Source organism: Manis javanica, chromosome 11 (genome assembly GCF_040802235.1).
Source record: "Manis javanica isolate MJ-LG chromosome 11, MJ_LKY, whole genome shotgun sequence".
Lineage (NCBI taxonomy): Eukaryota > Metazoa > Chordata > Mammalia > Pholidota > Manidae > Manis > Manis javanica.
The window spans coordinates 92,775,268-92,790,947 of record NC_133166.1 but is presented as its reverse complement, the minus strand read 5'-3'; the positions used below and the strand labels follow the sequence as shown (position 1 = coordinate 92,790,947).

Sequence of the window (15,680 nt, the reverse complement as noted above, 5' to 3'; positions counted from 1 at the left end):
ACTAACTGCACACAGTGAGAGATTAGAAACCTGGTTCACTTACCAGCCTCATCACTTAACATGGTATTTAAAACAAAAGAATACAAAATACTGAAATACAGACAACTATGCATACAATCACTATATGTGAAAAAGAGACTTAACCTCCACAGGTCTAGGAGAAGCAGAAAAATAAAAACCAAAGACCCCCAAACCAAGCTAACAGAACACTCCAAAACATCACTAGGTCCTACCATTTCACATTCCAATGGTTAAACATTTTTTGAAAGTTTTGCACCATTTCCCTCCAATAAATGAGTCAGCACTCAAAAAAATCTTAAATCAGGAAGCACCCTGAGAGAACAATACTTACAAAGTTTTTGAGATGCAAGTTGTATTGATTGACCCCATAGTTTTCTATCTTGATTTCTGAGACTATCATTGATGAAATGAACTGCAGGTATAGCTTTATGCTGGGCACATTTTAGTAGTTTTCCATCCTTCATACGATCTAGCTCTTGCACAACCACCCAGGGAATTATTAACACAAGGCTGTCGTAGCCTAAAAACCAAAAAGATTTCTTAGAAGTCAACAAACATTATTGAGCTACTAAATTGAACTACTATAGGAGAACAGAAAGTTTTAAAGTGAGGAATTCACAATCTAAATGAAAAAATAATCCAAAAAAATGGAAATAAAAGTTTTAAGTGCCTAAGAAAGTTACAAAATAAAGTGCTTTTGAAAAAAAATACAGTAATTTTAGAAATCACAGAGTAAGTTGTGATTGCTAGATTAACCTATGAAGATCTTTTTTTTCACTTAAGCTGATGCTAGCATTTATATATATATTAAGCACATATAGCATATCCAAATGGAAATGTGTTTGTGGGAAAAAATCTCACATTGCTATTAATATAAAATATCAACTCAAGTAAGAAAATCTGAATGAATAATTATATTTTATAAGTAAGTACCTGGGATTTCTGTTTTCTTCAAAACTCTAACAAATTTGAAATGATTCATCAGAATATTTGTGTCAATAACAATTAGAAGCTTTTTGTCTGAAGCAGTATTTGCTAGAGAAAAGAGCAAAGTTAGTATTTCATAAGACTTGGTAATAGATTTGCATAGTAACTAAAATTTTGATACCATTCTTAAGAGATAGTACTCCTTAAGACATCAAAAACAAAAATGCATTTACTCTCATTCTTAAAAGGAAGAACAATAATCAATTATCTACCAGTAGAACATTATGAACTGCTTATGGGTGGAGTTTAAGTCATAGACTGACTTGCCCCAATAGTTGTCAAACCCTGACTTGCATCAGTGGTAGTTATGCACTTAGGAATTTTAAGCTAATTTTAATATACTCTGAGTGAAATACAAGTGAAAAAATAAATATGTATAAAAGAAAGAGAACAGATAATAATACTAGCATTGTTATTTCATAGCATTGTCTATGCCACTGTAAGGATCAGATAAGTCAATGCACAGAAAAAGAGTAAATTGAAAAACGCAATGTGAATGTAACATAGTATTACTATTTTAATAAATACTATTCATAATAGCATGCTAATAGAATCTGGATAATATCTATATCACATCATTACCTTCTCCCAGTAGTAAGAATGATTAAAAAATTTACTAAGAAATCTATGAATATAATACCTTTGAGCAATCTATTATTTCTGATTAGTGCTTTACAAAGTTGAAATTACTAAAAGTTATGATTAACAGCAAGAATAAAACAGAGCTGATAACTCTGACTACTGCCTTTTGGCAAAAAGTAAGAAGATATTATGTCTAACTGCTGAATAATGTGAGATATATAAAACAAATGATGGTAAGACAAATATTAGACCTAATTCCTGCAGCTAAAAGAAATATACCACACTTGATCAGCACACTTTAATATTTTCCATCTAATATAAAAATTGAATGTTGGCAAATTAATTCTTAAGAAAGCCCAGGATGCATAAACATTAACATATACATATATGGTACCAGCAAAAGACTGCACATCTTCAACTGAGTCAACCTCCATATTCGCTAACTCTCCAGGAGGTGGAACCACTGGTAAATCCAAACTTTTTCCCACACGTGCAGCATGAAGCTCTTCCACTATCTGCATCTAAATTGTAGAAGACCCACAGTAAGATATTTCCAATTACTTACCCTGCATATTAATAAGAGAAGAAAGCAATTAATTCATAATTGAGAGGAGATGGTTTGTCGAAAGAAAAAAATCACAAAAACATGGAGGACAACAAGGTAAAAGAATACAAATTTATAAACATACACAGGAGTTTTAAAAATAGCTCTTCTCTTATTACTTCTGTAACCTCAGGCAAGCAAACTGTTTAACTACTTTGGGTCTCAGTTTGTTCCCCTACATTTTGTTCATTCCTTTTAGCATTTTTGTGAGAATTAAATGAGATAATGTGAAGCTCCTCACACAGAACCAATACACACAAGACCTTCAGATCTGTTAATTCTCATTCCCATTCTCACTTTGGAGCCAAATCTGTCTTTATCTGGATGATGAGTGCTCTTCTTGAGATTTCTAAGATTGTTTATGGACCATCAAAAACTGAAAACTATACCTTAAGACTCTTATTGTTTCAGGGAAGTAATTCTCTGATGTGTTTTGATGCAAAGAAATAAAAATATTATCTAGCTTTAGAGCCGAGAAGAGAAATCTTTCTTCTATTAAGAGGCACTGACCCTCAAGACAGAAAAATACAACTGACTGTCACAAAGAGCAATCACTGTGGTTTAAAAGTCATCTTTAAATTTAAAGAATTTTAAATAGAAAAATTCAGTGTTCTATGAATCTAATTTTAATTTAGGACCTGGGAACATAAAATTCTATGAGGGCCAATCAGGAGATTCTAGCTGGGAAATGAAGCAACAGGTTAAACAATAAATGTACATATGTACTCACTTTCATTGAATAACATTTCCACCATACTACAGATTAGAAAAATGAGGCAAAAACATGTTATATCGTTTTTTGGCAAAATTAGGCATACGCATGAAAAACATAACATTAAATCAAAATTTGCATAACTTGTGGGCCACAGGTCCATGCTCTTGAATCAGATTAGAGAAACAAAGGCAAAAAGGTAAATGTAAATACTTTTCCAAACAGTTTTTCATTACTTTATAAAAACTTACATACTGATTTAAATAGACATCACTGTTATTTTCATATAACCAAGGTTTATATAATTATTACTTTTTATTAATATGGGAACTGTTTGATTTAATTTCATTAAAAATAGTCAAAGTGAAAAAGTGAACCAGTAACCTCTTGATCTGTGTCTTGAATACTTTCAAGTGACACTGAAGAACATGGTGCTTCAAAACTCTGAAATGAAAAGTAATTTCATTAGTTAAGAATGAAGCCTATTCCTAGAGTAGGATTTCTCAACTTTGGCACTGGTGACATTTGGGGTAGTATAACTTTTCATTTGGGGTGTTCTGTGTGCACTGTAGTATGCTAACAGTAGCCCTGGCCTCTTAACCACTAAACACCAGCAGCACTACCCCCTCCCAATCTTGACAAACAAAAACATCTTCATCTAGCCAATTGCTAAGTGTCCCCTAAAGCAAAATTGCCCCAGGTGAGAAAATGCCCCAACAGAAAAACCTCATTCTATTAAGTCATGAAACACAGTAGAAATTCTTTAGGATTTACTCATTCATACGTACATGCCTAAAAACATTCATATTCTAAGAATAAAACTACACGCCTCCCTAAGAAATAGAATGAACCATGGCAACAGTAAATAAGCTGGCCCCCATGGTGGGAAATTTTCATCCCGGAGTAACTGGGCCATTTCTGAAAGTGACATGACCAAACAACAAAGAGAACTTGAAGATTATGATGTGGCTAAGGGAAAAAGGCTGAGAAACTCACAGTTGTATTACATATGGGTAGAGCATCACAGGTTTGTGTTTTATTTTTTTGTCCTCTAGCAGATATTGAAAATCTCTCCACTAATTCCAATTTTTCACTGGCACTTCTCCTGAGCGGATGAGGCCTACCTGATCCTCGCCTCGGTACAGGTGACAGGGGAACTCAGCAAAAGTCACTACTCAACAAAACCACCTTCTAAGAATTCTTTCAGATAACCCCAAACTCATAGGTATTTTCCAGAAGATTATATATGGCATAACTTACAGATCCTCTTTAAACAAGTATATTATATGTTGCTTTATTGGGAATTAAGCTTCCACACTAACTTCCCAACATCAATCTTCACATAACACCATATACACTACACACATAGGCCCATTATAGTTTTACTATTCCTGACATTGGATTTTATAATCCCTTCTATACCTGACTTTAAATCTCTTTAAGAGTCTCTTCAACTATAACTATAACTTCAACTTTAATTTCAAGCAAGTTAAGAGATTATTATCAGAACTTCCTGCAACCCCTGACATCCCAAGTCTTTTCATTCTTTTCCTGAGATCACTACTACCTTCATTCTCTCTAACCACAGGCCACTTCCAGGGGCTTGAATAAATTTTCCATCACCCCAAGAGCCAGAAAAGTTCATTGTCAATTGTCCCTGAAAACTTCCTCCCTATTGAGAAAGAAAGTCTTAGTGGGCACTGAACTGTTTGCCTTCCCCTACCATGCTTATTACACATGGGCTGAGATAAAGCCTTCTCTTGGGATAACAAAAGGGAAATTAATAATGAGGGTAATAATGGTTTTATCTCCTGAATACAAGATCAAAAAAAAAAATTGTTCCCATGGGATGCAAACTAATCTGTTGTCTGGATCCTGGCTTCTCTCCAACTTCCTCTCCTATAGATTCTCTGCACGTCTCACCTCCAGTTATACCTAACAACTTGGATGCCCACATATACTCTTGCCATGCAATTTCACAACTGGCCCTCTCCCCTGGTGGGAAACACCAATATTCTTTGTTCTAACACATCCTTCCACACCAAGCTTAAGAATCTTTATCTTAGCGAGCTTTTCCTTAACTCACCCTAAAACTAGTCCCAACACAGTTCTTAGGGCTCTAACATTTACTTCACTGTATTGCAATTGTATTTGTTTACTAGGTTATCTCCCTGAGAACTTCTTGAAGGGAAAGATCACCTATTCATCCCTAAATCTCTAGAACTTGGAAAAGCACCTGATATACACTAGGCACCTTAAACTAATGGATTCTACCTCACAGACTTGTAAGGATTAAGTAGGATAGTATTTATAAAAGAGGCCTATAAACCAAATATCTCTAAAACATTAATTGGCAATGGTGAGGGAAGGGTGCAAACTGAGAGGGAGCTCTATCAAAGGACTATAAAACCCAAGAAATAAAAGAAGTTATTTTCTCTTAGGAAAGCATAATAGCATTGCTAAATGACTTTCTAAAGTCAAAAAAGATTACTAAATCCAGAAAATGCAACTATTTCCTTGTAAAGTACATTCATTATTTTAGAAAGATAACAATCTACTGAGGAATTTGTGAGGAAAATAAAACAAACATAATATTAAGATGATTGGCTACTATCAATAATATGCTAAGATAATATATTCAAGATAAAAATATATACTTGCTGCTTCCAAATGACTTAAAGTCAGATAAGACTGCTATCAAAGGAATACCTGATAAAGAGTTTTAATTTCAATAACTGGAAAGTCATCATACAAAAATTGCTTCCCCTACAATTTAATATTCATGCTATGTACTTCATTTGGTTTGTGTAGTAATTCTACACAGATACCAAAAGAAACTGTAAGATGTACTTGCAAGGATTTCTCATACTGCTCCTTAGATGCACACTGAACAAGGACACAAAGATGTTCACTGAACATACTGACAACTTCACGTTCCTCTCTCGCATTCCACCCCACTGAACTGGTTAACACAAGAACACCGGAGCTTTCCTATAAGAAATGATACACAGAACAAACTCAATTCTTTCCCTCTTTGTACCTTTTCAAGTTGACTAAATGAAAAGTACTCAAGTTTTTCTGGCCTCACTAGTTATAATCCCTGTATTTTTCCCAGAAAATATCTTATATTGCAATATAGAGTCTTGATTCTAAAAGTAGATAGGCTCAGCCACCCCTGTATATAAGCAGTCTCTAAATTTCAGAATTTCTGAAATTTTAAAGTTCTAAAAGTTCTCTTAAAGGTAAATAATGTTATCTGCCATAGAAATAAGATTATAGAGATTAGGTTTTCAAGTAAGCCCATATTTACCAATTTAGTACAAAATTTAGGAGCAAAATAGATATGGCAAGCCTTCTAGACTGGATCTCTGCATGTGCAGCTCCCATTCCTGGATGATCCCTGCGTCTCCCTGTCCCCCTCCACCTTGCCTTCACTTGAGTAGTAGTAACTCCTATTCATTCTTTAGTTCTCAGTTTAAATGTTACCTCCTCCAGTAAACCTTTCTCAATTAATCCCTCCAGTGACCAAGGCCATGGTAATCCCCTACTGTGTATCTCCATACTGGTAAGTACTTATCAGATTTAAAGGGACTGCTGATTGCTTGCTGTGTCTCCTCACATGAATAAGTCTCTGAAAACAGAAACTGTTGATTGTACAGTGCCTGGCACACAGTGGCGCTCAAAAAATGATTTGCTAGAGTTATTCACAATAATAACCCCTAGGTCTCCTAGAGTATCTGGGGTCATAAGAGACTATCCTAGTGCTTTTCTGAAAGGACAATACAAACTTGACTGCTTCTTTCTATGTTTTCATACATTCCCTTCCATTATGTTTCTTGGTATTTGCCAGGGTATCTTCCTAAGGAAGTTGGAATTAAAGGGGTAAAATACAGGAACCAACACATATCTTTCTCACTAAACTGAATCAGCAACCTATGATCATTACCAGTAACAGAAACAGCTCAAACTATTTTAAACTCTTTGCTAAAACCTATGCTCTTCATTTTGTACTATCTTACCTGGGTTAGGTTTTCACTAGAACTTGAACTTTCTTGATGCTTGTATTTCCCTTTCCACTCATGAACAGTCGGCTTATACGTGGAATCCGAAAACAAAGGCCCACTTTTATGCCTAGTCAAACTTAATGAATCCTGGGAGCCTTCCTGGCATTCTTTTTTCACCTGCTTTTTAGTCTTTGACTTGTTATAATCTAAACTGAAGACATTTTCTTCTACAAGCTTCTTGAGGGTATCACGAGATTTTACTGGGATTTTGAAACTGATCTTCCGTCTTCTAGATTCCAGGGGTTCTTTAATTATCTTGTTGGAATTACAATCCTGAGGAAGTTGGATTCTCTTGCTTTTCTCCAGAACACATTTCTCAGAATCAACTCTAAATTCCTTGTACCTTTCTTTCATGAGCTCCTTCATCTTCTCCCTCTGAGCAAGTAGCTGGTGGATTTTTTTTTCACCTGTCTGCCCTTCAGCTTTAGGTTTCACATCTTTGGCAATATTAGGACTGCTTAAGTTTTTAATTCCATAGTCAAGCTTACTCCTAATATTTGTCAATTGAATATCTTTAACTTTAAAATCTACATCTTTACTTTTATCTTTTTTACTTCCAGTTGAAGAAGAACTCTCTGAAATAATCTGATTATCAGTTGAAGATGATCCTTCTTGGAGTTTAACAGTTTTCTGGGATGAAGAACTGATTTTTGGTCTCTTACTCAGCGTGTTGGTTTCTCCAGGCAATCTGTAAAGCAGCAAAGAAACCAAGGTTACATTACAATTATACACGCTTATTATGTAGTGTTGCACTGTATCACTTCAAATGTTAGTGAATGACAGAACTAGCCAACATGAACTTCATCAGTATTAAGAAATGGCTATATTAAGAATGAAGTAGAAAGAATTACTCAATAAATGGTGTTGGAGTAACTGGTTTGCTATTTGGGAAAAAGAAAAACAAATTTACAGCTATATATACATACCAGACAACATAAATTCCAAATAGATTAAACACTTAAGTGCAAAATAATTACTACTATCATAGTTACTAAACCATTAGGGGAATATCTGATTTCATAATAAAGAATTTTCTCAACTTAATAGCAGTGGGAAAAATCACAAAAATAGTAAGTGTGAATGACTTTTTACTTTAAAACTTCAGCATATTAAAAAATAAAATTAAAAGAACTGGGAAGTGGTATTTGCTATATATGTGACAGCTTATTAGTCTTAGCAAATAAAAAGCTCATCAAAAAGTAGTAAGACTCTAGAATTGGACATCAACAGAAAATTACCAAAAGAGAAAAAAAGGAGTGGCTAATAAACATTTGGGAAAAATAGTTTGATTTCCTTAGTAATCTTAGTTACGCTAATTATAACAACATGCTAATTTTCTTCTACCAAATTAGGAAATATTTAAAAATAACATTCAATACTGGCAAAGGGCTTTAAAATGGACTCTCTCCTACGTTGCTGGCTAAAATGTAAAATGATAAAACAGCTCCACAAAGGAATTTGTCAATATAATTAAGAATTCTAAAAATGTTCATATTCTTTTGACTTTTCAGTAATTTTCAGTTTAAACATCTTTACAATGGTGGAAAAAAAATCAGAAATGGAGTAAAAAAAAAGATGTTCAATTCAGGATTATTTTATAATAGCAAAAAATCAGGTATAAAGTAAATGCTAAAATTTTGGAAATAACTAAAAAACTTGCCAGCCACGTAATGATGCTCATGAAAAGTTTTCAATGACATAACCAAACTTATCGATATCATATTAAGCAAAAAACAAGCAGAACACAAATCTGTATGTATAATGTGGTCTTGAGAATTAAAATAAACAGTGAAAAAGAAAGAAATATGCTGACATGTTTAGAGGAGCAATAGCTAGAAGTGATAATAATATTTTCCTTAATAAAAACAGGTATTACTTTATAAAGAGAAAAAATTTCAGTGAAACACAATCTACTATTTTACATCAATAAATCTTTGAGTGCCTTCAAGTGACTGTCACTCTGCAGAGCAGTGGAGACTCGTAAGATAGAGTCCTTACCCTGAAGTAGCATACAGACCAGCAGGAGAGAAAGATGGTAAATAAGTGACTTCTCAAATAATTAAAGAACAAATTATAAGCATCTCAGTATTTTATAGCAGTTTCACCTGAGTCTTCATCTGACTTTATTTCCTTTGCTACCTCTTCCTACAAAAAGATTGCTTATCATTATTTATTTATTAATAAGTAACAATAAGACAAAACTTTACGTTTTAATAGGATCTTAGTTGACACCTAACAATATATCATGTAATATGGCAATGTATGAAAGAAAAATAAAATACAACAAAAATTTTAATAGGACCTTGTAGTTCTCTTAGCATTTTCATATTCCTTTTTATTTGTTTCTTCACAAGAGCCCATGTTGCATATTTCAAAACAATCTATACATCTTGGCCTGTACGGTCATAATTAATGAAAACTCAACATCATAATACCTTTTAAAAGACCAACAAAATTATATCTTAAATTACCTCTTGTCAACTAGTTTCATGAAATGCTATATTACAGTAATACAATTTTACATATGCAACCCAATATACTAAAGTTCTGAGATCATTTTAGATGTAAGTTAGACATACAGCACATACTTATGAATGACTTAGTGTAACATTAATATTCACCTGAAAATGGATGTCACCATCCTAGATTGAATTGTTGTGATATAAGAATGTGAAATTTTGTCAGAATTCAATTATTACTATAATTAGATTATTAAAAATTTAAGAACCAGTGTTCCAAAATATGACATACTGCAGGAACAGTCATTTCCAACATTATCAGCTGCAAGACTGCTCCACTGGTCATCATAATACACATTTAGAATACTGAATTATATACTTACTTTCAACTTGGGCCAACTGAAGAATAAAGCACTTTTTGGATAATTCTGCCAATAATGGGTATTTCTAATGGCAATATTGCTATCTCTCTAATAATAGTAACAGAGGTAAAATGTATCTCCTCTTCAATTCTTGGATTAAGATTTGGTCATTGGTGATGATGCAATATTACTGAAGAAATTCTACAAACTCAAAGTGCAATGCTTAAAGAAATGCTTTCTGAATACTTTCAAAAGCAGACCTACTATTGTTGCCCTTACAATTTTACTGCTAATACATCTATATGTACTTAATGGATCTAGAATTGTGGTAATGATACAATGTAAATGGTTTTCAGGATGAAAAAAATTCTCATTTTCCATCTGCATCTCAAATTTAACTATTTGCACATCAATTTCAGGACCATTCTGTTGTTGAACAGGATTTTTACAGAAGATGCGATATACCATAAAGAAATAATTATAACCTTAATGCAAATAAGCTTACTTCTCCAATAATTAAACAATAGCAGGCAACCAATGGATAACAGAAATCCTGCACAGTTGATATCGATGTTTTTGCAAAGCACAGTATTACAACTTTGTCCATGTAATCTTTTTAAATAAATAACAGTTCTTACATCATATTGTTTAAGTATATGACAGAGCAGTTTTAAAATATCTGGTATGCCATTTACTTTGTCTTTGACAGAAGAAAATTTCAATGTAAGTTAAATCCAGAATTGTTTGGGGTTTTTTTTGGTATCATTAACATACAATTACATGAGCAACATTATGGTTACTAGACTCCCCCCATTATCAAATCCCCACCACATACCCCATTACAGTCACTGTCCATCAGTCTAGTAAAATGCTATAGAATCACTACTTGTCTTCTCTGTGTTATACTGCCTTCCCCATGCCCACCCCACCTACATTATGTCTGTTAATTGTAATGTCCCCTTTTCCCCCTTGTCCCTCCCTTCCCACGCATCCTCCCCAGTCCCTTTCCCTTTGGTAACTGTTAGTCCATTCCTGGGTTCTGTGAGTCTGCTGCTGTTTTGTTCCTTCAGTTTTTGCTTTGTTCTTATACTCCACATATGAGTAAAATCATTTAATAGTTGTCTTTCTCTCTACCTGGCTTATTTCACTGAGCATAATACCCTCTAGCTCCAGCCACGTTGTTGCAAATGGTAGGATTTGTTTTCTTCTTATAGCTGAATAATATTCCATTGTGTATACGTACCACATCTTCTTTATCCATTCATCTTCTGATGGACACTTAGGTTGCTTCCATTTCTTGGCTATTGTAAATAGTACTGTGATAAACATACAGGTGCATCTGTCTTTTTCAAAGTGGACTGCTGCATTCTTAGGGTAAATTCCTAGGAGTGGAATTCCTGGGTCAAATTTCTATTTCTATTTTTAGTTTTTTGAGGAAACTCCATACTGCTTTCCACAATGGTTGAACTAATTTACATTCCCACCAGCAGTGTAGGAGGGTTCCCCTTTCTCCACAGCCTCTTCAACATTTGTTGTTGTCTGTCTTTTGGATGGTGGCCATCCTTACTGGTGTGAGGTGATATCTCATTGTGGTTTTAATTTGCATTTCTCTGATGACTAGCGATGTGGAGCATCTTTTCATGTGTCTGTTGGCCATCTGAATTTCTTCTTTGGAGAACTGTCTGTTCAGATCCTCTGCCCATTTTTTAATTGGATTATTTGCTTTTACATCTAGAATTCTTGACAATATTTGAAAGTGAATATTCAGGTATTAACTATAAATCCAAATGCTATGCCTTGTTCATATTACTGATGTTGTTACCCTGATTAGATATGATGATAACTCACACAATAGCATGTTCACTGATCACACGTGGGTTCAGGGATACAGAAATGTTATTGAGGTAGGCATTCAACTATTCAGTTTGCAAGGGGTGAAGCCAATTACAGCTTTTAAGTAAATACTGAAGCTAAGGTGAACTTCCTTGCATCCTTAGACTTATTTAGATCCTATTCTCAAAATAATTCAACAATATTATTCCTTCCTCTTCCCAAAGACTTTGTGGACCAGTCTAAGCGGAGTAGTTTACATATTGGAAGTCTATTTAACCTCTTATATACATATATAAAATCAAGGACTAGAAAATGTGCCCTTAAGCAAAAGGTAAACTAGTGAAAAATCAAGCAATGTTTTAGAACTTAAAACATTTTTTTTGAAAGAAGGCACTAGTACAAAAAGCATTAAAAAATCTACTTTGTGACTGAATATACTTCAACATACACAAATATAGAAGAAAGTATCACAGAAAATAAGAGACATTCAAAAGTAAAACTGAAGAGTCAAAAGCAAGTTGGATATTTTGTTTTTGCTTTTTGTTTTTAGACATTAACTGAGCTTGTTTGGGAAGCAGAACTTTTATTTATTTAATGCCATTTTTCTACAACTCCTTATTTTCAGAGAAACTTTGGTCTTATCAATTTTAACATACATAATATTTTTTATATTTACCTACCCACATTAGTGGTAAGAAATTTTTTCACCACAAAATTCTCTAAAATTTTTATCCAGAGAATGTAGAAATTAAAGAAAAGTAATCTCCATGATTCCTAACATTCCCCGAATTCTCTAATTGTGGCCACAACCTATTTAATTAACATGGTTTTAGAGACATACCAATTCAGTAAGCTATATATTCTCTTCACAGGTAATATATGTAAAGATAATTTATCCAAAATTTCTAAATCAGCGTCACAACTTCTTCCATTAATCTATGTAATAAAGTTATGTATCTATCTTCTAAGGGTGTATCAAAATAAAATCACTTGAGATAAAAATCTACATTTGATTTGAAAGTGTCATTTACACATTATAGAATTGTGATAGCCTTTCTATTTCACTCACCTTTTCCTTATATTTATGTTAATATCAGGAAAATTCAATAATCATAATCTATGATATAGCTACAAATATTTACATGCAGAACAGTACTAACCAAAGTAAATTAAGGATTTTGCAAATCTAAATATTTAGTCACAGAATTTTAACCCAAAAGAGTAAAATGGTATCAAGGAAAAGAGTGAATTTACCTTTTCAGTTCTTTTCTTCTTTTCATATTACAATACAGAATGTCTGTATGATTTGATTTCTGAAAGAAAAAAGTGTATTGTTTAGGAAATAGAAACTGTGCAAGAGTGCTACAGTTATGGAGGAAGGATATTGGGAGACAATATTTTTTCCCATAGCTATGTATGTGTTAGTGAAGGTTGACACAGTAATTTGCTTGATCCTTCCAATAATCGTGTGAGACAGGTACTACCCTTCCTCACTTTACAGATAAAGTACCTCAAGTACCCAAGGCTCAAGTGGAGCAAAGTATCTTCCTCAATATCACCTAGCAATTCAGTAACAGAGCCATGGTTTAAAACCAGATCTGTTTACTTTCTCTACTCTACCACTGTGTATTTCTGGGGATACAGGGCTAGGTACAGGAAAAATAAGAAGTAGGATTTGTCCCGGTCTTAAAGAGCTTAAAGTAAAAGAATAAAGTAGAGAGAAGAAGGATATGTACAAATAATAATAAGGACAAAGCCAGAAGAATAGACAGTAAGTTGTAAAAGAGTTTAAAACATCAACCACCAAAAGCTGGAGCATACCTAGAAAAAAAGATGGACAAAATATATGCTAGAGATTGACTATAGTTTGAATAAAGATTAGTAGGTAAAATAAAAAGGTAAAATAAAGATTAGTATAGGTAAAATAAAAAGGTATTCTCAGCTAAGAATGCTAAGGCCTTCAAAGAAGCTGGATGCCTGGTGTAAATTCAGCAGAGAGAAAATAAACCAGTCTAACTAGAAGCAGGACTGTTTTGAGGAAGAAGAAAAAAGAAAACCAGATAGTTATGGTGTGACCAAATTTAAGAGTCCTGCTGAATGACAAAAAAACTGAGTGGAGATTTTTCAACAGAGGAGAAATAGGAAATTGTAAAATGATAAAACAGCTCCACAAAGGAATTTGTCAATATAATTAAGAATTCTAAAAATGTTCATATTCTTTTGACTTTTCAGTAATTTTCAGTTTAAACATCTTTACAATGGTGGAAAAAAATCAGAAATGGAGTAAAAAATTACAACATTTAATACAACAACAATAAATTGAAACAGCAGTTTCATTATATGAAGACAAATTCTTAAAAACAGAATTGTGCATTCATGGAAGTTTCTCAACTACTTTCTCTTATTACAACAACTATACAGGTATCCCAATATATAGCTAAATTCAACTTGAATGTGTTAACTATTTCATCAACCAAACATGCACTTTTCTGATGTGTTCAGTCTGCTATCACCGGTTCTAATTATCTGTGTGAGAGTGGTAGGAACTCTGGACTTGGTTCTGTTGCTGTATACATTTTGTGTCCTTGGACAAGTCATTTAACTTTCTGGATCTCAATTTTTGAATCTGAAAATACAAACAATGTATCTGTCTTGGCTACCTCAAAAGGAAATTATAAAGACAAATATAACCATGTTTGGGAAAAGACTTAAAAACTGCCTAAATTTATATCCATGTTGTCCATTTCCACATGGCAGGGTCCATATTAGCATGAAGAAATAAAGAACTTGATGTTTTTTGGTGGGTAGAAAAAGAAAAAAAACAAATGCTGGTCTTCTTTCTGTTGGCTATCAAAAAGTAAGTAATACAAAGAAAAAAATTAATGGAAAAGTAGTGGGGGGATTTTATACCATAACTTTCTAATTATACATTAGAACTTTAGTATAAATAATTTTTAGAGTTACAGTATCTAAACACTCACGAGTTTTCTCTTTTCTGATGAAACAGATTTTATACAGCAAGCAGACCCAGTAGAACTTGCTACGGTTTTTTTCTCTTTCTTATCCTAAAAATGTCATTTGGAAAAAAGGAAAGAAAAGCACAAGAAAAAGCACAGTGTAAGAGCATTATTTCATTATTATTATTATAAATCAACAGTCCTTCTATATTAATAATAAAGTTCAGGGGGGAAAAATGTTTAAAGGCACACAAACTTTGGTAAGAGGAAGGGGAACAACTAGATGGGAGACTCAACTAGAAATCAGAAGATCTAGGTGCTCCTCAATTAGAGCTGAGATGGAATACAGGGGTTACAGCAGAAAGCCAGCTGACAGCACAGGTAAGGGCATTGGGAGGCAGCACTGCCATGGTGGAATCCAGTCCTCTCCAAAGCAAAACCATATAACCCATTATTTTTCCAGCGGATCCTGAATTCAATTACACCACAGACACACATTCTGAATATCTATGTACCAAAGATATTCTATACAGTGGGGACAAATCAGTGAAACAACAGTAGAAGTTCCTGCCTTCATCAACATTAAAATCTAGTGCAGAAATTTACAAATGAACAAGTAATATGTTTAGTGTGTCAGACAACGCTATAGGAAAAAAATTAAGCTGAGAAAAAGGCCAGGAAGGGCTGGAAGGTAGGGGTGGAGGCAGCGGCAATTTTAAACAGAGTAGTCAAAAAAGGGCGGTCCCACTGATAAGATGATGTTTGAATGGAGATCTAAAGAAATGAAGAAACAAATATTTAGGGAACAAGTTCTAGGGAGTACAGCTAAGGCAAAGCCCCTAAGGTAGGAATGTGCCTGGCTCACTAGAACAGCAGCTAGGAAGACAGGAGTGAAGAAAACAAAGAAAATGAGAGGGAGATAAGATGGGGAGAGTGGGTCGCTTTGTCAGCCCCAGCAAGGCCACTAGCTCTACTCGGGATGAAGTAGAAAACCACCATCAAGTGGTGACAGAGTGACATGATCTGACTTATATTTTAATGAGATCATTCTGGCTGCTGAGTTGAGAAGAGAATACAAAGAGGCAAAGGTGGAAACAGG

At 33.8% G+C, this 15,680-nt stretch overlaps 1 protein-coding gene across 8 annotated transcripts in view; it reads right to left on the bottom strand.

Moving 5' to 3' along the window:
• SWT1 (SWT1 RNA endoribonuclease homolog) overlaps positions 1-15,680 on the bottom strand; it is a 115,145-nt gene that overhangs the window by 93,386 nt on the left and 6,079 nt on the right. For 4 of the 8 annotated variants that reach the window (XR_012122841.1, XR_012122842.1, XM_073216895.1 and 1 more), the window contains exons 3-10: positions 14,606-14,689; positions 12,879-12,937; positions 9,273-9,365; positions 6,926-7,658; positions 3,291-3,350; positions 1,985-2,111; positions 955-1,056; positions 353-541 (exon numbers count right to left, since the gene is read on the bottom strand). Coding sequence is in view for 6 of the 8 variants with exons in the window: in XM_073216895.1 (XP_073072996.1) it covers positions 353-541; positions 955-1,056; positions 1,985-2,111; positions 3,291-3,350; positions 6,926-7,658; positions 9,273-9,365; positions 12,879-12,937; positions 14,606-14,689 (1,447 nt within the window). In the remaining 2 variants the exon portion in view is untranslated. The remainder of the gene's footprint in view (positions 1-352; positions 542-954; positions 1,057-1,984; positions 2,112-3,290; positions 3,351-6,925; positions 7,659-9,272; positions 9,366-12,878; positions 12,938-14,605; positions 14,690-15,680) is intronic. The other 4 variants (XM_073216896.1, XM_073216898.1, XM_073216897.1 and 1 more) reach the window with 4 other exon arrangements.